The sequence below is a fragment of the Crocodylus siamensis genome, chromosome 1, assembly GCF_052110815.1.
Source record: "Crocodylus siamensis isolate JL-2025a chromosome 1, ASM5211081v1, whole genome shotgun sequence".
Taxonomy (NCBI): Eukaryota; Metazoa; Chordata; order Crocodylia; family Crocodylidae; genus Crocodylus; species Crocodylus siamensis.
Window position 1 is genome coordinate 376,618,749 of NC_143395.1, and position 23,709 is coordinate 376,642,457.

The window sequence follows — 23,709 nt, forward strand, 5'->3', positions numbered from 1 at the left end:
CTTTCTGAAAAAAATTCCTAGTATACTGATAATGTACCACGACATTGGACTTTATTCAATTGTATATGGGTATGGCAGGGTGAAAACCTTGTAGATGTGAACCACACAGAAGAAAGCCTTCTCATAATTTAAGTATAGAATTTTGGAAGAACTTGGTCCATCATTTGTTCTTCAATGATAGTTTTGTGAATGTCAAAGATGTCACCCACAGCACAGGTTATTTAGCAACATTGATGATCTTCTGAGGTCCCTTCCAGCCCTAATGTCTATGAAATATTACAGTGACTTCATAGGGTAGGGAAGTCACTAAAATCTTCCTTTCACTTTGGTGATAAGGAGTCCATCTAGCACATTGCTATTGTAGAAACCTTCTTAACTCTGTTTTTAAGATCAAGAGTCATCAACTACATTCTCCATCTCCAGAAGATGATATTCTACCTTTACATGAATGCGGTAGCAGGTCTTTAGCATCTTTTAATTTCTACCAATGATGTTTTACAACTAAATTCAATTAGTTTCTACAGAGAAATAGCAAAGATGTTTGAGCTTTTCCATCTGCATACTCTGAGCAGGTGAAGTTGGATCATCAAGCTCCATCCCTGAATGTTTTCAAAACCTGATAAAGCTTTGGCTGGGATGATCTAGTTGGGGCTGGTCCTGCTTTAAGCAGGAAGTTGGACTAAATGACCTCCTGAGGACCCTTCCAACCCTAATTTTCTATGATTCTACGAATCACTGACATGAGTTTGTGATCTGAAGAGACCTGCATTGTTTAGTAAGAAAAACAATGGTTTTGGCCGGGTTTGCCCAGTCACCTACACTTCTCTGGTTATGTTCTCCAAGTTAAAGAGTCTAACATCCCAGTTCACTAATTTGTAGAGGGACTTAAACCTAAAAACAAAAAACAGAACATGTCACACAACTGAAGCAGGGGCTCTCTGTTCCTCCTGGCACTCCTCCATCTTTGGGTATGTCTGCACTTCTCATCTTAGCTTTTTCTACTTTCTAATGCTAAGAAACTAATAATTTTTCATGCTGATTTTCCAACATGCACAACACTATTCCCCATGTGGATGACATATGAAACAGAGCTGAGGTGATGTGAAGTCAGAACTGTACAAACAAGAATACTGCCTTATGCCACCCTGGAGGATAACCAAGACTGAAAATAAGCAATGCCCCATTCCTCTGGAGGACCATTGCCAGCTCCCATGTCCTGCAGAATGCATTGTGCCAAGGAACAGAAATGAAATAACTGTCATAATTATTGGCAGAATTGTGATATATGAATCTAAAACTTGTGTCCCATTTGCTCGTTTCTCCTATAATCTTTTCCTACTTCCATCTCTCCTCTTATACAAGTTCCACTCAGAAAACAGAAAAGGTACTCATTTTAAACAAACAATCAACCAGTCCTCAGACTTACAACACAATTAGTTCCTGAAAACCACATCTTAAGTCGAAACATTGCAACTCAAAACTGATTTTCCCATAGGAAACAATTTTATAAATGGGGGATTGGTTCCTGAACCAAGGCCCGATACCCTATTTTCACCAAAAATAACCCAGAATTTTGTACTGAATCAATTATAGATGAGTAATACAGTTAAATTCATGTATTTTTATTGTAAATAGCAATCACATTGATTTGGAAGGATTTCTTTGAGGAGACTTTGCTGGACGTTTTGAAGGGCTCTTGGCTGGAGTCTTCTCAGGAGTCTTGGCTGCTTTCTTAAAGGCAGTGTCCAAGGAAGCTTGGACAGATGTTCTCCAGGGAGATGGGCGATGCAACGAACTTGTTTGCTGGCATGGCTTGTCATCAGATCAAGTGTTGTCAAGTCAAAACTGATGTCAGAAACTTGAAACAGGGTATCAATTTATAGATGTTGCAAGTGCAAAACTGTTGTGATAGCTTATAATACCCTTTCTTGCGCTTGCCACTATTTTGTGTGTTGGTGGTATGCCCCAGCTTTCTCTCCTGCCATGTCTTTGATGTTATTATTATTAATATTAACTTTATATATGTTATTAGTCCAGAGGTTTATTTTTGCTTAGTTCTCTTTTACCGCAATCTTTTAATAGGAGTGCACATGTGGGCTGTATAGATCATTAAATCCACTTACTCATGTAGGCATCAGAACTTGAAGTTAGATATTCAATCACAGTTTGGTTAAGATCAATTACTTTTCTTTATTTTCCTTTTACATTTTGTTCAAATTCCAAACACAATCAGACAGAAGAGGTTAACTGCCTGTCTTTCAAATGTCTCTTAAAATCTTAACTTTGTAACTCTTCCTATAAAACAATGTTAATCTATAAAACATACAACATACATTAACTGAACTTAGTATTAATGAATTGTTTCAACCCTGGAATTCTTCCTTTTTTCTTTTTTTCCTTTTTTTGTTCAATGTTTCCTAACTATAAGAGAGACCTTATCTCTTCAGATCTATCTATGTAAACCTGTTTATTTATACTACTGGAGGAGTCATCCACCAGACTTCTCCTTTAAACATAATCTTGGATTCTCTTAAAAAAAAAACAGTCTTTTAATATATGCAAATGGTTTTATATATAAAACCTCTTACTCATTTTTTTTTCCACTGTTGCAGCCCCGATGCTCCTGCACTGCTTGTAGCCTTTCTGGGAATCCACCCCACGTTCTCTCAGCAATCAAATAAGTTTAACTAGCTTCCTCATGGTTCTTTTGAAGGATCCCTTGATGATCCTGTTTCTCTCCTCTCCCTCAGTTTCCTCCAATCTCATGTCTCTTTGCTCTCTTCTCGTTCTTTTGGAGCTTGTATCTTCAAAAAGCAGCCACTCTCCCTTCTGTTTTGTCTCACTCACACTCATTTCTTCACAGAAACATTGTAACTTGAAACATAAGTCAAGGACTGCCTGCATATATAAAGGACCTAGTCCATCTGTCTGTGCATCTGTATGTCCATAATGCTCTTTAAGGGTGCTGGGAGCCCAGTGTGGTGGAGAGGGCAGAGCGAGAGACAGCTGAGGAAAAGTGAGAGCCAGGCTCCCAGCTACTGTGAGGCTACTGTGAGCATTGGCGTTATTTGAAATTCATCTGTCATTCTTGATGGACAATACACTAGCTTGCGTGAGTGAGTGTGTGTGTGTGTGTGTGTGTGTGTGTGTGTGTGTATTCCAATATATTAGACCCATCAAACCTGTACATAAGGAACTTAAGCTACTACATGACCTTCAATTTACATCGATTTCTTTTGCTTCCATCCTGTATATTGTTTGTACTTTAGATTTCATAATAATATTACTGTCCCTGATACTGTGTTTTTCACCTATAGATTCTCAACAGTATTATTAACCTCATTTTACAAATGAGGAAACTGAGGCACAGAAAGATCAACACAGCTCTCCCAAGCCTCAGGTAATCTAACCATTGGGCTTTAGCTATTTTGAAATTATCAATTCCACTACTGTAAACTATCTTTTTTTTCTCAGAGCATAAAGTACATCATTACAATGGGGAAATAACAGAATTCACTTTTAAATGGCCAAAAGACTGACAAATGCTTAGTTTACAAAAAAGAGCGACACAACCATTTTCTTCTCATCCTCTACCATCTGAGCAAGTTAGTCTTCTTCTGAATCTAGTCCTTCATTTCCAGATCCTTTGCTCTTACTAAAAACACCCGAAAATGTATCATGCTTATAGCCTCTTTCTCCTCTCCTTCATTGCCACTGGTTTCCATCTTAATTTCTTAACTTCTTAACCATGGGTGTGAGGGCCTGATCTCAGTGGCCTATTGAAAACAAAGGAGAGGGTGGGTATTTTGAAAAGGACTGGTACTTACAGAATTCTCTGCAGAAGACTGCTGATATTTTTAGATTTTAACAGCAGCAGTAAAAACTAACATTCATTTTAAATGTTGATTATGTTGAAGATTTCAGTGATTTTAAGTATATGGGAAGTTTGAAGGTCTCCATTTTCTGTTATTAAGATATTAATATTATTAAGAATATCAACTTTCAAGTTAACTCCCTCCGTTAACTGCAAAACTGTACTCAACCTTTATAAGTAATAGCAGTATGAAACTCTACCCAGTGCTTGCATAACACGCACCCATACCACTACTTCTTTATGAGAAAACATAATTCATAACTTGAGTTTCTATGAATCCCATTACCCAACATGGGAAGAGAGACTTCTGGGGTGAAACACATTAGCTTTTTAGAATTTGTAGTAACAATAAAGTAAGGAGTGATGAATATTGTGCCTATTTGAAACAGCGAGCAGAATGTACGTAGGCAAAATATTCCCAAAGTAATATGAGGCACCAAGATAAAAAAAAACCCTCTGACTTACATAAATATAATCCTGGTGTTTTTAAACTGAAGATAGGCAGGCAATCCAGGCTGACCTTGACAAGCTCAGGAAATGGGCGGATGAGAACCAGATGATGTTTAACACTGAAAAATGCAAGGTTCTCCACCTTGGGAAGAAAAACCTGCAGCATCCTTTGGCTCAGCAGTGCTACACTGGCTAGCACTATGGACAAAAGGGACTTGGGGGATTGAGCACAAGATGAACATGAGCCTTCAATGTGATGTTGCTGCTAGTAAAGAAAGCAAAACACTGGCTTGCATTCATAGATGCTTCTCAAGCAAATCCCGGGACGTTATTCTCCCATTGTACTCGGCCTTGGTGAGGCCGCAGCTGGAGTACTGCGTCCAGTTTTGGGCTCCACAATTCAAAAAGAATGTGGAGAAGCTTGACAGGGTAGAGAGGAGAGCCACGCGCATGATCAGAGATCAGGAAAACAGACCTTATGAAGAGAGGCTGAGAGCCACAGGACTCTTCAGCCTGGAAAAGTGCAGGCTCAGGGGCGATCTGATAGCTACCTACACATTGATCAGGGTGCTCACCAGGATCTGGGGGAATGTCTGTTCACCAGAACTCCCCAAGAGATGACAAGGTCGAACAGTTACAAACTCCTCCATGACCGTTTCAGGCTGGACATAGACAACTTTTTTTACTTTCCAAGCCTCCAAGGTTTGGAATAGACTGCCACCAGATCTACTTTGAACACCTTCAAGAGACATTTGAATGTTTATCTTGCTGGGATCCTATGATCCCTGCTGCCTTCCTGCCCCTGGGGCAGGGGGCTGGACTCAATGATCTTCCGAGGTCCCTTCCAGTCCTAATGTCTGTGGATCTATGAAAATATTTGATAGTAGTCAAAGTTCCTTTTAATGCCTCTTCCAGGAGCCATAATACCCATTAATCTCCCAGTCAATCCTTAATGCCAGCACAGTCACAATGGCATCCCAGCACTAGCCCCTGCTGCTTTTGCTAGTTTGATGAGAAATGATGGTATGCGTGTCAGACAAGTGCATCCACATACACAAAGAAAGAGCTAAAAAAAAAAAAAAAAAAATCTCAGATGCATTACTATCAGTGTCCATTAGGGAAGAATCCTTTATCAAAAGTAATCTTCTTCATTCAAAAGGAGAAGTCATATACTGTATTTTCTCATATACAACACAACCTGAAGTATAAATATGAACCAGAGGCGACACGTAGGGGGTGCATGCGAGTGCACATGCACCCCCTACAAAAATGTGCCACTGACAGTGTTGGTAGCATCTACGGCCGGTTGTCCCTCCCCCCATTACCAATACCACTGATGGTGTCTGTGGGTGGTCAGCAATCCCCACTGGCTGCTGACTCCTGGTAGACACTTGCTACCCCGCCACACCAACAACAGTGCCAGTGGCATCTGCAGGAGCTCCCCACTTACTGTCATCATGCTCCCACCACTGCCACTACCCTCCCTCCACCACCATGCCCCCCCCAGCCACCAGGGAGGCATGGATTGCTGCAGATTTTACTTTTGGTTGCATTCAGACAGTGGCAGAATTTGTTCTTACGGTATTTCTTATGGTATAATGTGCACTCCATTTCCAGTAGCTGACTTTTGGGGAAAAAGTATTTGTTGTATGTGAAAAAAATATGGTAGAAGAGAAACTTTTACAGTAGGCTGCATTATGAGTGCTTTACAGTCTCACACACTATCCATGGCTTTTATTTATTATTTGCTAAACACTACAAATGTGCACTGAACCAAACAAAGGAAGAAAAATGGTCTTTATGCCAAGGATCTTCAATTAAAGCATGAGTAAGGCTTACAAAATGAAAGCCCTTAAAAGACAATAGTTTATAATCATGTTCACTAATATGGTTGCCAACAGTTTTAAATAATGATATTAGAAATAGCAGCGAGTCACAGTGGTTCTGCACAGTTTAATTATAAGAAACACTTGGTAAGCTGCTCCCTCCCCTTAAGTACATCCCAGTGCAAAGTGAGTGCTTTACTTTACATTAATAGAAAGCACATTATGTCCTTGATGAAAACAGCAGTGCCTGGACTGCAACTACAGCTGCTAAGCAGCATTACTAACATCCTGTTCTTTCTTGCATTATAACTCTGAATAATTATTCTTTTGTATAACCTTTTTTTTTTGTCTGTTACTCATGTTCCACAGCTGGACATATTCATAAGTAGAAATGGGCCCAAACCAAATCCCCAGATCCAAATGCTTCTCATATTTGAGTTATGTTGAAGTGATGTTGTAGGAATTATGCGATGGTCCAGGAATTATACAAGGCGAATATTTTTGTGGGTGATATCTTTTATTGGACCACTGGTCCAATAATAATGCACCCACAAAAACACCTGCTCTCATAGTTGAAGAAATCTGGAAACAAATCTTAATAATGTGCTTCTCTTTCCTGTCTGGAACAAGCTGAAGTGGATGCAAACATCCTTAAGCTTTCAGAACTGCATTAAATATAAATTCAATGGCTTGGGGCCCATCTACACTCAGGGGCATATCCAGAACAGGTGCAGTGGTACACCCCTTTCTGATCACACTGCAGAAGCAGCAGCCAGTGAATTTAAGTTCCCCAAGCAGATCAGAATTCCCCTCCTCTTCTCTCTTCATGCTCAAAGGCACATCCTCTCTTCTTCCTCTCCCACCTGCCACTACTCCCAGTAGACCAGGGGTAGAGGGAAGCTCTAGAGCCATTTCTGTCCACCCTAGCCAGGCAGCAAGGGGCTGGATTCAGTCTAGGATAATAGTAACAGCAGGAGGGTTCCCCCTTTCCCTGACTGGTCCATCTGGGCATTCCCAAGAGCCTGGGAGTAGGTACAGGATAAGGGAAACTCTCTTGCTGCCACTGCTGTCCCAGGCTGAGCCCAGCTGCTGTACAGCCCAGGCGAAGCTGGCAGAGTGGCTCTGGAGTTCCCCTCACCCCTGGGACAGTGGGGACAGCAGCAGTGAAACATGGGGGGGAAGGGGGAGGTGCAAGGGTGGGAATGTGCCTCTGAGTGGGGAGAAGGGCAGAATTTTTACCTTCTTTGAGGAGTGAAAAAACAGTCCCTGACTCCTGCTTCTGCAGCATGGTCTGTCCACTGTGGTAGAGGGGAGGAAGGCTGGGAACATGGAGTGCAACCATTCCTGCAGCACCAGTCACTATTCCTGTAGCCCCACCCCCTTTTGGAAAATCCTGGATCTACTTGTGCTTAGAAGCCATTGTCCACAGTATCGACTTTTTCTAACTTAAGATATTCCTAGGTTTTTTTCACTGTCATAATGTACCATGATGAATGACATAGCATGTACCTTATGTAACACGTTTAAGTCTCATTATGGGTTCATGTGCTATTACTAGTAAAAGATGCTAGGGGGCACCTCATAACAATTTTACCCTGTTCACCTCCAAGTACAAAATTACAGCAGGGGGCAGTTTAGGAATGTATTTAGTGACTGGTTTATTTTTTCAGGTCAGATGCCTTTCATTTTTCCCCTCAGGATTTCTAGTGGAGCCCCTAATTCACACACTGCAAGATATTTTTGTCTGCTTGGTGAAGCCTCTTTGGGCCAGGCACAAGCAGTGTGAGGTCCTCTTTTTGGGAAGCACTCTCTCTGCACTATGGGGGGATTTCTGGGCACTGTACCCTCTAGTTATTTGCTGTTGGGTGCTGTCTCCTGGTGTTCTCCCCAACAAATGTACATGGTATCCCCTTTCCCCCTCCCATCACAGGGGGTGATTCACGGCATTTCCAGTGGAGCCAAGCCCCTAATTCACACACCACAAGATATTGTTGTCCACTTGGCAAAGCGTTTTTGGGCCAGGCATGGGCAAAGTGTGGGGTCCACTTTTTGGGAAGCAATATCCCTGCGCTGCAGGGAGCGGCATGGTCACCACACTCCCTAATTCCAGCACCCAAAGGGCTAACCCTCATTGTATGCTTTCAAAAAAACAACTTCAAGCATGCTTGCAATTTTGCCTCAGGCAATACATTTGTAAACCATGCAAACACAGTTTCTCTCTTCTTTTATCAGGCGTTCTTTGCCACTGTACCCATACTCCACATGCCCCCTCCCTTGCCAACCCTCCCCGCTTCCCATCACTGGTGTCACTGTTGTGGTTTCCACAAAGGTGAGGTACTGTGTTTGGCGAACACCTCGCATAAGCACAATTTTTTTGCAGTTCTTGGAAGCATTTTCTGCTCAGTCAGACATTGTGTTATCAGTTATCCTATTTGCATGTCAATTCCGGTTTCCTGAATCTCCGATTACTATGATTCAGTTGTGCCTAGGGTTTGTTGGCTCCCCTCCTGTAACAGCATTACCTTTCTGCTGTGGTCAGCAAACCATTGCCAAGCCTGTTCATTCCTGCCTCGGCTCTTCCTTACTCCTCCCCATCCCCTTTCTTACTGCCCCTACTGCAAACCCCCGAAAAAGGACTCTCTCTTAGCATGAGGGATCCTAGGTCCCTCAGCAATTTAGGTGTCACATGAGCTTTTGAATGCTGCAGGCTGTGCTGCTAGGCAATGGCAGCTGCCCATGCAAGTGCTGCCCCAGCACCCTCTGACACCGTGGGCACGAGGCACCCCTTCAGGCTTGCCAATGGGCGGAGGGGTTGCACATCCCCCACCTGGCAGCCTAAGTGTGGTTTTGGTGAGGGTCACCCACCCACCCCAGTGCTCAGCCAGGCAGGGCCCCCATTGCCAGCATGGCTCCCCTGTAACATTGAGCACACTAGCAGATCATGGCAGTGTCTCCTGATCACCCTGTGCCAAATGGTTCAATCCAGAACTGACCCAGCTCTGATAGACTATTGGGCGCCCCAGAGAAAGATACTTTCTGCCTCCACAGGCTGCACCTGCCATCCTGCACATGGTTTTGGCAGGAAGCCCCCAGCCCTAGGCTTTTGCCATGCCAGTACCCAGCTTTTCTGCACCCCACATGGTTGAGAGTGTGCATCGCCCAGCAGTACACAAGCTGTGATGGTGTGTGAGTTCTGGGGTGTGTGGGGTCCACTGAAAGCTGCAAGCCATGGCTGGGAAACCCAGCCCTTCAAGGTTCACCCTAGAAACACCCTCTACCCGGAGGTGCCCCCAGCACCCACTCCGGGCTTACGTGGCTGGGGTGATCACTCCAAGCATGCAAAGTTGCTTCACCCACCGGTCAAAAATTTACTTTGTTCCTTTAATTAGTGGCTCACCAGGGTCACCCCAACAGTTCCCCAAGTTGTGCATGGCACAAGTAGACACCCACACCAAAAAATGCACAGGAAACCATTGCCAAGCCTGGTCTTCTAAAGGGAATTCACAGTGTCCATGGCAGCACTTGACCTGCACCCAGTGCTAGCCATCATCACCACAACCCCAGCACAGCATGCTTGACAAGGCTGTTTCACCCCAAAGGGTATAACTCCTCCTAGTTCAGCATACTGGGATCCTATTTCTTCTTTCCACCTTGCAATGACAAAACAAGCCTATTCACAGTAGTGTTTGTGAAGCAAGCATATAGTAGTATTTCTGCAAAATCAGCATCTGCTTTTGGCACCAAATTTTGCTACTGATGCCTGCAAAATGTACTGCTTTGCTGGGTGTGACCTTTCCAAGGATAGGTCACTCAAAACACTATAAAGTGATGCTTGAGCACACCTGGGGGTGCACCCACACAGCAGAGATAGCTGAGTCCTACCTTTCGAAAAATGATTACTGTTCGATCACATTTCATGTTACAGTTCTGATTGTTACCCTTCCCCCAAGAACAACTAGGAGGACCAACAGGACTGCTGATGTGCAAACCAATTAGATCATGAAGAGCCTGAACATATGCACAGAATGAATCAAGGAAAATGTCCAACAAGTTCGCTGGCCTGTGGGAAGTGTCACTGGGGTGCTTTGTGAGATTAAGCAAGAAACACAAAGTAATACACAAAACCAACAGGATCTACAGGTAATGGCTGGCGCAATGGAAGTGCCAAGGGTGGAAAGGCTCCTTGGGGCTCAGTCTCAGGGGCACCTTTTATGCCAATGTGGGAGATGCTTAGGAGAACACCGGGGACACCCTGAAACTAGCAAACAAACAAGGATGACAGACAGGGTGTGAAGCACCCAGGATTCGACAACCCTTGGGTAGCCCTGGGCAGTACTGTGGGGTAGCAAAGCATGCATGGCCATTCAGGGCCACCGTCAAAATGTGGGATGGTGAAAAAAAAATGACCAGAGGAACACAGTTGTGAATGGGTGCTATACAAAAGGTGAGCTATTTCTTTTCAGGAAATTTGAAAGTCTGACTTGGCGAGCCCTCACCTGCAAGAAACCCAGGGACCCATGAATTGGCAGACCGGTAAAGAGTCTACAGTGCTGGGAGCTGCAGGAGTCTGGGGTGCATACTGTGAGGGATCCAGGGTGCAGAAAATGGTTGCTGAGTGGCCTGGTGGACAAGCAGCTGACATTGTAGGGAACCCATGCTGTGCCTTCCATGTCCCAGGGACTGTGTAAATGTCCAGGGGAGCAAAAAGTTAGAAGGAGGAGAGGAAGGCTTGGGGAGGGGTCGTGGGAAATGGAAGTCCAAGACAGTCACACAGGGAGGATGGTCTGGGTTGCAATCCCCTAATGTGAGGCTGGGTGGGGGGAAACAGGGAGAGACCCCATAATATGAATCATGAGACTGGTGACAGACAGTTTGGGGCCTGCTCATGAAATGTGTCTTTGTGCCTGGTGGCTGAGGGCACTTCTCACCTCAAAGGACTTTAATTAATGGTCACTGGTGATCAGCCATTAGCCCTTTACAAAGGCAATAGAACACACCCTAGATCATCTATCATAAAGGATTGATCATAACACCACAGGAAAGCAGAACCGAACACAGACCAGAAGGAACCAACAAACCCACACCATGCCTTTCAACAGAGGTAGTTGTGAAGGATTGACAACACGGACAAACTGCCCCCAATGTTACCCAAGCCATATTGCAAATAGAATGCATTTGCCACTGCCTCAGGCATGGGCACCCACTCCTCCTCCCTTACCCACTCAAAGGGTGCTAGGGTTTAGACCACCCACAGTACTTCTAGTACACATGGCTGTGTACATTGTCCCACTCTGCCCCTCCACGCCCCCCTTGCCAGCACTGCACCACTCCAAATGTTCCAGCCGCCAGCAGGGTTTGGGGACCAGCACCAAGAATGAGAGTGCAGGACATTGGTAAATTCCCCAGTGGTGTGGCACTTTTGAAAAAGCCAACGATTTTTAGTACAATTTGTGAATAAGCTAACTGCTCAATGTCATCTCCCCTGCCAGCTGTTCCTCGCCCTGCCACATCTGGTGCCGCAACCCAGATGGAGGAGCAATACTATCAATCAGGACACTGATTGATTACGTAGGTATTTAATCTGAAAGACATGTAAAAAATGAAGTTATGCCGTTCAGTTGTGTAGGGTGAGAAGAAAGCCCAATTACTTTGATTCTTTATTACTTTCACATTTACTACTAAAGTGAGGACCTATTGTAAAGATTTCAAATTTGTCTTTTGACAGAAGTGAAAATGAGATGGGTGTCCAAGTGTTCCAAGAGGCACAATTGTTTACTGGTCGATTATTTGAGGGCCATTGTTGTTTGTTTGTTTTATCGATTGATGGTTGTTACTTTAAATTCTGTTATTAAAAGGTTTTGATCTGTAAAGTACAGTTGTTTGTGTGTTGCAAAATAAATAATGTGAACACTGGTAGAAATGTTGGGCCACTGAGCAAATTTTTGTGTGTTTTATAAATGGCAATTGAGAAAATGTGCATTGCCCCCTGGGGGGGGGAGCCCCAAAGTCACAGCAGGGGCACGACACTGTGTGTATGCTCCAACCGTGCTCAGAAGGAAGGAGTGCACTGAAAGGGTACAGTGCAAGCAATCTTTAGGGGGCTCGGGAGTAGGGGAGGTGTAGTAGCTGCATTGCAACAGATATTGCATGGATTTCTGAGTGAAGCCAACCAGCACCTCATGGGCAAATCATGGCAGAACCGAGAAAATCCTATTTTTGGCTGTATCTCGGATACACATTTAAAACCTATTACGATAAAAATAATCTTATTGACATAATTTCCCATGCTAAAAATAAAACATGTTGGAGGTGGTTTAATTTAACACAATAATTGGAAATCTCTCACAATAAAACCCGGTCAACGTGTATCTTTAGACACGATTAAGCTAACAAAATGGTGATTTTTGCTGCCATTTCGTGAGGTGTATCTAGGTAGCGCGTTACATGGAAAAGTGCCCTATATGTTTACTGTTAGAAATCAAACTAAATATATAAGGTATAATTTTTAAAAGCACCTAGCTCAGAATCCAAGGGGTTTTTTTGCCAAAATGTAAAACTATACTCAGAATACCCAAGGCTGTTACAGATAAATAGACCACTAAACAGTCTGGCTTGCCTTTTTGAAACAGATGTTGCGCTATTTGCATTCTCACTATCAGAGGAAAAGGTTTGTGTAGTTACACTTTACTCAACTGAATGTACGAGATTTAAAACACTTGTTTGTGGAGAGATGTGTCACAGTATAATCTCCTGGTAATTCAGCTTTACCTTCTTCCTGTGCCACCGCCCAGAGATTAACTTCATGCTTATCCAGCTCAGTTAAAGCTTACCAAATTGGGAGGGGTGTAATATGTGTATTATATATTACACTCCCGCCCTCCCTGAACTGGTATATATAGAAAATACTCAGATATATACATAGATAGAAAGAAGTCAAGCTTACTGCATTCACCAAGTGAAATAAAGCCCCTGACAACCTAGTTCCAAACACAAGATATTGTTAGTATTGAAATTAACTAGCGCTGAGACTCAACTGAGCGTTGAGATAAAAGTAACAATTAAGTTTACTTGGAGGTTCTGAGACTTACAAAGACGTATTCAGTGTTCACGAAAAGCATAATATCAACTATACCAGCTAAGAAAGTATTCAGTACTTGAAAGCACCATGAGCATCAGATTTCTTTAGTAAGGTTAGAGTTTTGTTGTAGCCTTGAAGATCCAGGACATATAAAAAAGCGTTTTGGTGACATCTTTTATTGGATTAACTGTACAGGAAAGATATTAGACAAGCTTTTGAAAGTGCCCTTCCTCAGGTCACCAGGTTTCTGGCATACCGCATTGCATTGTAGTTATATTACATTCAAATTTTTCTATAGACATTATTTATGACAATGAAACACAGTAGCTACTACGAGTTCCTTGCAGCTAGTGTTGAGACTGAACTGAGCCTTGAGATAAAGTAAAAATTAGGTTTACTTGGAGGTTATGAGACCGTCGAAGACCTATTCAGTGTTCATAAAAAACATAATATTTACTATACTTGCAGTGCTGTATGATCCAGTAAATGCTCATAAACAGAGGGTGTGTCTACACAAGACGCTACATCACCATAGCAACAAGCTGCAGTGACATAACTTGTTGCCATGGCAATGTAGCATCTGCAGGCATGAAATGTGACACCAATGCTACCGCACAGTACCAACAAGCTACTGCTCATCAGAGTCAGAAACCAGCTGTGCACCACTGGGACTGCACAGTAACAGTGGTTAGACTTGCTAAAGCAAGTACTAAAAGACTGCGCAGTAGCAACTGTGCAGTTGGGGACCATGTAGACATAACCAGAGTGTTGTATTAAGTTACAAATATTAAAACACTAAATACTGAAGCATTTGCTGACATTTATAAAAATGCTCACTTACACAGAACTGCCCCACTTGGAGAGTGGGTACGTATTACCTCTTCAGTCAGAGGAGAGGTTTTTCCCATTTACTCTTATTTTAGTCCCCAAGACCTTATTTCTAGGCTGTAAGTATAAGTCCAAGTAGATATGGTTCTTATCTACTTGCAATTAGGCAGCCACCAATGAAGCAGTAAGGTAGTCTTGTGCTGAAAAATAAACCTAGGGGAACTGGAAGTTAGGAGCTCTGCAGTGTGATTTTCAACAAGTCATTTAATTTCTGGATCACAGAATGCAGGTTAAGGGCCAACAGGGCACACTGGCAGTTAACAGGCAAAAAAGTGAGTTGGACTCAAAAAAAAAAAAAAATGAAGCTAATTGCCTTGTAGGCAAGGTATTACCACTCTACCCATAATGCACTTTGCTATGCATCAAAGCCCCACCAAGTTGACATCTGAAGACAGAAGGAGAGGTGACGTTAGTGCACAAGTGTTATTGTGGATACATGAGTATTATTACATTAACCTGAATCCAAGATGACTTCAAATATAAGACAAGCCCCCCAATAATTAGGTTTTATACATGGAAAATTATACATTTATTATAACATTATAATTTTCCAGGTATCGAAATTAATTAGTAAAAGGTCATCTTAAATTTGTTCCCTCAACTGCTGTAGCAAAGAAAGCCACAGTAGGCCAGACCTCCATGCCTTGCCCTCCCTGCTTGCCCCCTGCCCCTTGTTTCCCTGTGCCCATGCCTGTTCCTGCTCCATGCCATACACCTCCTGCCTTACTGCCTTCCTCCTGGCCCCTGCCTCTTGCTTCCCATGCCTGTGCCTGCCCCCATGTTCCCTGCCTCTGCACCCCTTACTCCTCCCTGCAATCTGCCTCCCAATCCCTTGCCCCCCTGTGCCTATGTCTGAGCCCTGCCACTTGCCCTCCCCCATACCTGCCCACCGTGACTCCTTGCCCAACTTCCTCCTTACCTTCTGCTGCAGCTCTGCTCTGGTTCAGGGCAGTCAGCAGCAGTGGCAGCCCCACACAGCTCAGCCAGGAAAAAGTGGCTCCCAGCCAGGCTAAGTCAGGGCTGGATGAACTACAGCCAGAGTAGAAGGTAAGAGGGGAGGGGGTAGTTGGGTGGAGGAGGGGCTGGCATAGGTATGGGGGGTAGTAGAAGGAGGGTAGGCTGTGGGCTCCCCCCACCCCATGGTTTTCCTCATGCTCCTCCCATGCAGCAAGCCCCCTCCCCCACCAAAGGAGTCATGGTAGCCCAGAGCAGAAAGCAGCTCAGCTCCAGTTTCAGCCCCAAGCCTGGAGCCAAAGCCAGCGCTGAGTTACTGCCCGCTCCAGGTGGCACTTGAATCCAAGATGAAGCTCCCCCACTTTCCACGTTGTTTTGCGGGGGGCGGGGGGGGGGGAACTAATCTTGGATTCAAGGAAATATGGTACTGACATTAACAGGAAAGTGCCCAGTGCAGGTGAATATGCCTAGAACTGTCCTGGTTTCATTTAATATTTTAAGCTAATTATTATGGATCATTAGGAGCACAAGATGATCAAGATTTTTGAGCATGGAGGGTGAATTTCAATTGTTCTTTATTTTGAAAGTGTGCTGACATCAGTGGCTGAAGGAACATTGCCAATATCTCCACCACTATAATGTGGTTTGCTCCAACATATCACTAATCTAAGCAAATGTAGCCTTCCGATTATGAGCATTTCTTCAAAATAAAAAAAACCTCTCTCTAAGACGGTAAAAAAACTGTTCAACTACCATAATGTTGGTCCTATCACAATAAATCAGCTATCGGTTACTCCACAGCATTGTCACAACAGGAGACATGTATATAATAAAGCAGTCATAAAAAGCCTTCTATTAGAGGATAGCAATGCGATTTGCAGACATTAGTTTACCTACAATCACTGCAATGTTAAAGCAGCTCTTCATCAAGGAACCAATTTTTACCAATATTAGTCAGATATAAACTAATTCAGGTGCATCCATATAAAAGGATGGATGCACAGGAAAATTCTCTTAATTATTTTAGTTAAGCCAGTTTAACTTTTATATGCATACCACCTCTACATCTCTGTGGGGCACCCATCCTAAGTGGTGTAATGGCATGCTACCACAATGCAAATACATTAATAACGGAACAATTTAATTGAAAATTGGACTTAAGAGGCCTTAAAAATAAATCCCATCCACAGAAGTACAGCTCTTTAGGCTGAACAAGACTGGAGATGAAGGACAGAGATCCTAAGCTTTTGCCTCTTAATATAGTTTTCAATTATTGTTATATCTAAGTTACACTGATACTACAAAATAATATCTATTGAAACTTCGGACAATAATAAAGTTAATTTACATAATGAACTAAGGGCATAAACTATTAAGGGCATTTATTTGACTGTCTCACTGGATATTTTGTTGCCTTTCTTGTGGTGAAGTTTTAGAAGTAACTAGTACTTCTAAGAGGAGGGGCTGCGTTGCCATAACGTATAGTACAAGACTATGAAAACTATTTTGTTTGGGCTTTAATTTCATAATTGCCTTAAAATTCCATAAAGCAAGAATTTTAATCAAAACATATTTAGAGGAGATTAAGCAGGCTGCAAATATAAACCCCGTATTCCATGGTATTAAATATTCACTAAATATATTTTTATGAATCACTTCATATTCAAATGAGATAGAAAAACCTCTCTAACAAATGTAGCTCCTCATGCTTAAACAGGCAAGTATTAAATACCCATTGTTAACAATGTACTTATTGAGGACTGACAGTACAGTACAACCTCATTATAACAAAACCTGTTCATAACTAACTCTCACTCTTAGCAATCCCAGCAGCAGGAGCTGATTTTTTTCTTTACTGGGATGGTACAAATTGATAGACTCTGCTATTGTGAACACCCTCATTTAATGAACTCTTCTCCTGGTCCCATGGGGATTCATTATAAAGAGGTTATCCTATATAATCAACCTTGAGCTATTAGCTTTCAATAATCATTATTCCATTTACACACAATAACACACATCAGTCTAAATTTAATATACACTTGTAAAACTTCATTTTAATTATTATTTATTATTAGTAAGTTTTGTACAACTAATGTATGTCTGTACACTAACCTTGATCTATTAAACTCACTAAAGAGAATTCAGCTCCATAGTTAGAATTAGACAGAGTTTGGAGACTGGCAGTAAGAAAGAACAGTAAGTTTGGATGAACAATCATGTAAGAGGAATTGGGATTCATAGATTTCATAGACATTAGGACTGGAAGGGACCTCGCAAGACCATCAGGTCCAGCCCCCTGCCCCAAGGGCAGGCAGTCAGCAGGGGTCAAATGATTCCAGCAAGAGAGGTATCCAAGTGTTTCTTAAATAAATCCAGAGTAAGTGCCTGCACCACCCCTGGGTGGAGTCTATTCCAGGCGCTGGGGACTCGGACAGTAAAGAAGTTATTCCTTATGTCCAGCCTGAAATGGTCTTCCAAGCGTTTGTGGCTGTTGGACATAGTCTTCCCATGGGGTGGCCTGGTACCTTTTCAGAGGGGGTGCACTGCCATGCTCAGGGGGTGCACATGCACACGCATGCATCCCCTGTGTGGTGCCAGTGTGCGGCACCACATACTGCACATCCATGCTAGTCTGGACATGGCCCTACATGTCTTTGAAAGTTAGAGAAGAAGGTGAAGTAAATTGAGTACAATCCATCTCTTAAACTCACTGGGCATGTCCAGACGAGCCTGCACGTGCTACTTGCAGCATCTCAAACTCCTTTGAGATGCTGCAAGAGGCATATGCAGGAATGAAAAAATGTTCCCCGTGCTGCAAATTTGCAGTGCAGAGGCAAAATTAGACCCCTGGTTATACAGGGGTCAAAAAAAAAAACAAAAAAACCCTGCAGACAAAAAAATGCAGGGCAGGGCACAGTCCTGGACCGTGCCCTGAGACAACCAGCGGCTGGATCCTCCACAGAGATGCTCTGGCTACCAAAGTGTCTCTATGGCTGGCCCTCACCCTGGTGCTGAAACATGCAGCCCATGCAGGTAGCTGGACCTGGGCTCCGGTGCCAGTAAGTAAGGGGTCAGGGGGCCTGGAGGAGGGAGGAAAGGACCATGGGGGGACACCTGCTGGCCCTGCCTGCTCCCCCAACCCCCAGCTTGCCCAGCCCTGGCTTCCCCAGCCCCCTCACCTGCCCTCCTTATCCCTGCCCTGCCTGGTCCCATCCACCCCAAGTCCCTTGATCCCCCCCATCACTGCCCCACCCAACCCCATCTCCCTCCAGCCCCCCCCACCCCATCAACCCAGCAAGAAGGAAAAACCAAACCCCTGCCCCCCCAGCACATACCAGCAGTTTCAGTGGCTGTTGGGGGTCACTGGGCAACCCCTGCATAGCGGGGCCAGGTGACAGCCCTAGTGGCCCCAGCCCAGGCCCTGCTGCCCCATGTTGAGGGGGGGCTCTGCCAGGAGGCCCCAGAGCCCCCCCCAACCACCTGTTCCTGGGGTGAGAAGAGTCTTTTTTGTGCCAGAGGCTGCAGTGGGGGAGGCAGCCATCAGGAACTGGGTGTTCAAGTGGGGGATGGGGATGGGTGGGGCAGCCATGAGGGGACTGCAGGAGCCAGCAGGGGATGGGGTCAGGTGAGGCAGCAATCCAGAGAGCTGGGGGAGCAAGCAGGGGTGGGGCATGTGGCCCCTGCAGGGGAAGTAGCCCCTGCAGGGGTGATTTGGCCCGTTAGGGGCTGGGGCCCTTGTTGAGGGGGGCTGTAGATCTTGAGGAGGGGCTATAACCCCTGTCAAGGGGCTGTAACTCCTGTTGGGGGCATCAAAACATATAGAAATGTAGAATTCACTTTATTATAATGATAGAGACACTGGTGGGCTTCCAAATTGCTTTAACACTGTAGATATATCAATAAAACATTGCCCAAGTGATCGCTCACTCTCTGTCTCTCTATCTATTTGTTTTAATTGTGGAGGACCATGGATTTCAGAGTATTTTACAGAGTGACTTTGGGATTTTTTTTTAAATCAGGGATTTTTTAGTTTTCAAATAGGGAACACAAAAATTCCTGCTAGGGAGGCCAGGGGCAGGACTCTGCTTGCTCAGAGCTGGCACTTTGGACTCAGCTGGAGTTGGCTGACCTCCTGGCCAATTGGGGCCAGGAGAACACGCTTTGACAGTTCAAAGCAGGCCACCACACCCAGAATATCTTCCGAGCAATAGCTTCCCAGGTGGCCGGGCAGGGGCACACCTGGCAGTAGTGCCAACCCTTCAGCCACAGCCCACTGGCAGCTGGCCCAGAGAAGCAGATGCCCCTACTGGCTGTGTAGTCCCCATTCAGGTCTGGCAGGTGCACAGCAGGTCACACCCAGGCAGCAGCCCCCACTGCTAAACTGCTTCAGTGGGTAGAGGGTGCAGAGAACTCTCGGGGCTGCTTCAGCAGTTCAGCTGGCACAAGGGGTATCCCCAGATACCAATTGGCTGGGACCCAGAAGCTCCTGAGAGTGAGTAGTCCTGAGCTGCTTGCCAGGGCAGCTTTTTGTACTGATGGGGCCAAGATAGGGCAGCTTTTTATAAAAAAGCACAGGTGCTGGCCCTGGGCTCTAGCTCCCCCTGGCTGCAGATCCAGGAGGAGCCAGGCAGGGTTATTTTGCTCCAAGAGGCACAATTTGCCCTACACCAAAGTGCATGTCTGGGCACGTGCACTGAGGCCAAAAGCCGCAGCTCAAATTTGCACCATTTCTATTTGAGCTGCTGCAAGCGCACATGCTTGCATTTGTGGACGTGCCTACCATGTCTACAGCTGGCACTTACTACACAACATTTTCTTTTGCTTATTTAGGCCATCTTTAAGCACCTAAACATCTTTGACCATCTGGCCATCCATATTTGAGTTCCTTATTCTAACTACCTTCTCCTACCTTTGAATTTTGCTCTTTTACCTAATCTCAGTTCCCCCAGCACTTGGTTCCTTCACCTCCTTCCCCTATATCAGGATCCTTATCCTAATCTTCCATGGTATGCTGCATTCTGTACCATCTGCCCCAGCACTCCACTGTGAGGAACTGTAACTTTAAGAGATTCTTGCAACCTAAAATGCAATTAAAATGATGTTTCATTGTGTAGAGACTCACGTGACACAGTAGTGATGAGTTAAACACAGACACTGAATGAAGCAGACCTCTGTCCCAGGCCTTGATTTTGAATGATTAATAAACAACACATACATAACCTTTGGTTCTTCCCTCAGACTTTACTCTGAGGGAAGCCTTAAAGCTACATTAACTGCTTCCGCTGCAAATGATCTCTCTCATCTTTCATCTTGGCTAAACCACTCTCCTTCTCAACTAACTTATGATTATTTAATATTATATATTGCAGTAGAAACTAAAAGGTCACCACAAGGCTGGATCTTTGGGCCCTGAACAAAACTATAATAATAAAAGACAAACCTACTTCAAAAATTTGGGTACCACACTCCCATCTCCCATCAGAAAGTCTTCATTTTTTACTGTTTCCTCCAGATAAACTTCAAGACGCCAAGTGGTGTTGTAAGCATCACCAGGTACTCATGACGGTTCTTATTTTCCACCAGGGTTAAAGGAAGGCATATTACTGCTGGGATCTTGGCAAGCGATGAGGCTATAGACCAGACTTCAGAATGACAGAGTTGTTTATGTGGTAAACAATTGCTAATGTGTAAGTTTGTTAATATTTTGCTCCATGATGTTTTGCTGCATGTATGTTTGCTGTCACACAAGCTACATTATGCACCTGTTGGTCCATTTGTCCGCCTTGTATTGTGCATTCTACAGTTCTGAGTTGTAATGAAGTAGTTCACAGGGGGTCAAACTCATCCTGCCCCCTGGGCTGGATCTGGACCACAGGACTCCCTCCAGTCCACAGGTGAATGCAGTGGCAGGATGTGGCAACAATGACAGCAAGGTAAACAGCAGCTGGGATTAACACAGATCTCATTTGCTATTGCCACCCTGGCCATCCACCAGCCACCAATAAGCATCATCAACAGGTTTCTGCATCCTGGATTTCAGTGGTTGACCAGCCCCGAATTCCTAGACACTTTACAAGCCCTGCAGGCCACGTGACACATTCCATGGAACTGATTAGGCCTCCGGCCTGTAAGTTTGACACCCCTGAATTTACTCATGCATGTATCAGGGTCAGTTGCTTCAAGCCAGGTCAGCAACTCCCATCATGGAGATTACACAGGGACAGTTTTCTAAGCTTGTGAGTCTTGTGTGGTGAATTATCATGGGTCCTAAGGCAATAAGAGCAGGATAGACCTTGTATTGCAGGCAGTGGTGATATTGGCTGATATAGAGCTCAGGAGGACATGGAAAGCCCAGAAAAGGCAACTGCTCAAGACTGCTCAAGGGTAGCACTGCACATGTTGTCTCAGGAAGTCTGCTGCTTTCCCAGAGTCTGGATCTGAGATGTCACAGAATGATTACTGAAACTCATCCATCCCTCTGACTACTACCCCATGCTGCTCCTCAATGTGGGCACCTACGATACTGCCAAGGAAGAACCTGAGCAGATCAAAAGTGACAACAAGGCTTTGGGTGCCAGAGTGAGGGGGGCTGGGGCTCAGGTTGTGTTCTCTTCAAGGGCCCAGGCAGTAGCAGATGAATCCTGCAGATCAATGGCTGGCTATGTAGGTGATGTCGCCAGCAGGGCTTTGGCTTCTTTGACCACAAGATGAAGTTCCAAGAAGAAAGATTGCTGGAAAGAGATGGGATCCACCTGATAAAGAGAAGGAAGAGCATCTTCTCAGACAGGCTCGCTAACCTAGTGAAGAGGGCTTTAAACTAGGTTCACCGGGGGATGGAAACCAAAGGCCTGAGGTAAAGTGGGGAAGGGGCTGACTGGAAGAAAAGCAAGCAGGAGTGGGCAATGGGGTAATGTGCTGTCATTCTTCCTGAGAAATCAGGGCAATCAACTAGTTAGCTCAGGTGCCTGTACATGAATGCATGGAGCCTGGGAAACAAGCAGGAAGAACTGGAAGTCCTTGGACAGTCATGGCACTATGACGTGATTGAAATAACAGAGCCTTGGTGGGACAGCTGGCGACTAGAGCACTGTCATGGATGGGTATAAAATGTTCGGGAAGGACAGGCAAGGGAAAAGAGGAGGAGGAGTTGCACTTTATGTAAATGAGCCATGTGATTGCTCAGAGACCCAGTATGAAATTGGAGATAGGCCTATTGAAAGTTTCTGGGTTAGGATCAGAGACAGTGGTGACTGGTGCCTTCTGAGTCTGGGGGGGAGGGTCACAATTTGTGGGCGGGTCCGGGGGTGAGCCAAAAGCCCCATATCCACTTCTATACATCTGTGTCGCAACTTAGTGCCCCCCTCCCCCCAACATGCCCCTGGCAAAAAAAATGCCCCATCCTGTGTGATGCCGAGTCGGGGGCCAATCTCAGGACACGTGCCTCCCCATAGCTCCCCTACCAGTTGCCTGTGGTCAGAGGAGAAAACAACAAGGATGATGGTGGGTGTCTGCTATAGACCACCAGATTAGGAGGAAGTGGTGAATGATGCATTCTCCAAAAAGCTAGCAGAAGTTTCCCAATCACAGGTCCTGTTTCTCATGGGGGACTTCTGACATCTGATGGGAGGGCAATAAAGCAGTGCACAGGCAATCCAGAAAGTTTTTTGAGAGTCTTGAGAACAATTGCCTGGTGCAAGTGCTGGAGTAGCCAACTAGAGGCCATGCTCTTCTTGATCTGCTACTCACAAACAGGGAAGAATTGGTGGGGAATGTAGTAGTAGATGACAACTTGGGCAGCAGTGATCACAAGGTGATTGAGTTCAGGATCCTGAGGAAAGGAAAGATAGAGAGCAGCAGAGTAAGGACCCTGGACTTCAGAAAAGCAGACTTCAACTAGTTCAGGGAACTCATGGGCAGGATCCCCTGGGAAGCCAGTCTGAGAGGGAGAGGAGTCCAGGAGAGCTGACTGTACTTTAAAGAAGTCTTACTGAGATTACAGGAACAAACCATCCCAATATTCAGGAAGATTAGCAAGTATGGCAGAAGATGAGCTTGGGGCCAGATGGGATATACCCAAGGGTGCTGAGGGAGTTGACTGATGTGATTGCAGAGCCACTGGCCATCATCTTTCAAAACCCATGGCAATCCAGAGTGGTCCCAGATGATTGGCAAAGTGTAAACATACTGCCTATATTTAGATAAAGTGAAAAAGGAGGATCTAGGGAACTACAGCCCAGTCAGCCTCCCCTCAAATCCTGAAAAAATCATGGAGTAGGTCCTCAAGTAAGCCATCTCAAATCACTTGGAAGAGAAGAATGTTATTAAGAACAGTTGTTACCTCTCAGCTCTGTGTTCTTGGGGAACCCTGGCACAGGACACAGCCTGTCTGACTCACAAAGAACTCTCCCCCTCCCCACCTCTGCCTGAACAAGAACTGGTTAGAGGAAGGACTTACAAAAGACAAGGAAGATGCAGTGGGAGATGCACCTAAAGCCTTCCAGACAAGGGTGATAACAGTAAAGCAACTCCCCTGGCCTCATTTGCATCCAAGATGGAACCAGATGACAACTCATTTAAATGGGAGATAGGACAGGCATGCACCTTCATTAGCATTCAGGATGGAGAACAGAGATTCC

General features: G+C 44.7%; 1 protein-coding gene across 2 annotated transcripts in view; it reads left to right on the forward strand.

The window, feature by feature from the left end:
* The window catches only part of LOC149875098 (uncharacterized), an 89,745-nt gene extending 68,693 nt beyond the window's left edge, over positions 1-21,052 (forward strand). The window contains exon 4 of one of the 2 annotated variants that reach the window (XM_090031732.1): positions 20,657-21,052. In XM_090031732.1, coding sequence (XP_089887858.1) covers positions 20,657-20,662 — 6 coding nt within the window. In that variant the 3' untranslated portion in view covers positions 20,663-21,052. Of the gene's footprint in view, positions 1-1,635; positions 1,755-20,656 lie in introns of those variants that run through there. The other variant, XM_090031731.1, reaches the window with a different exon arrangement.
* The last annotated feature ends 2,657 nt before the right edge of the window (positions 21,053-23,709 follow it).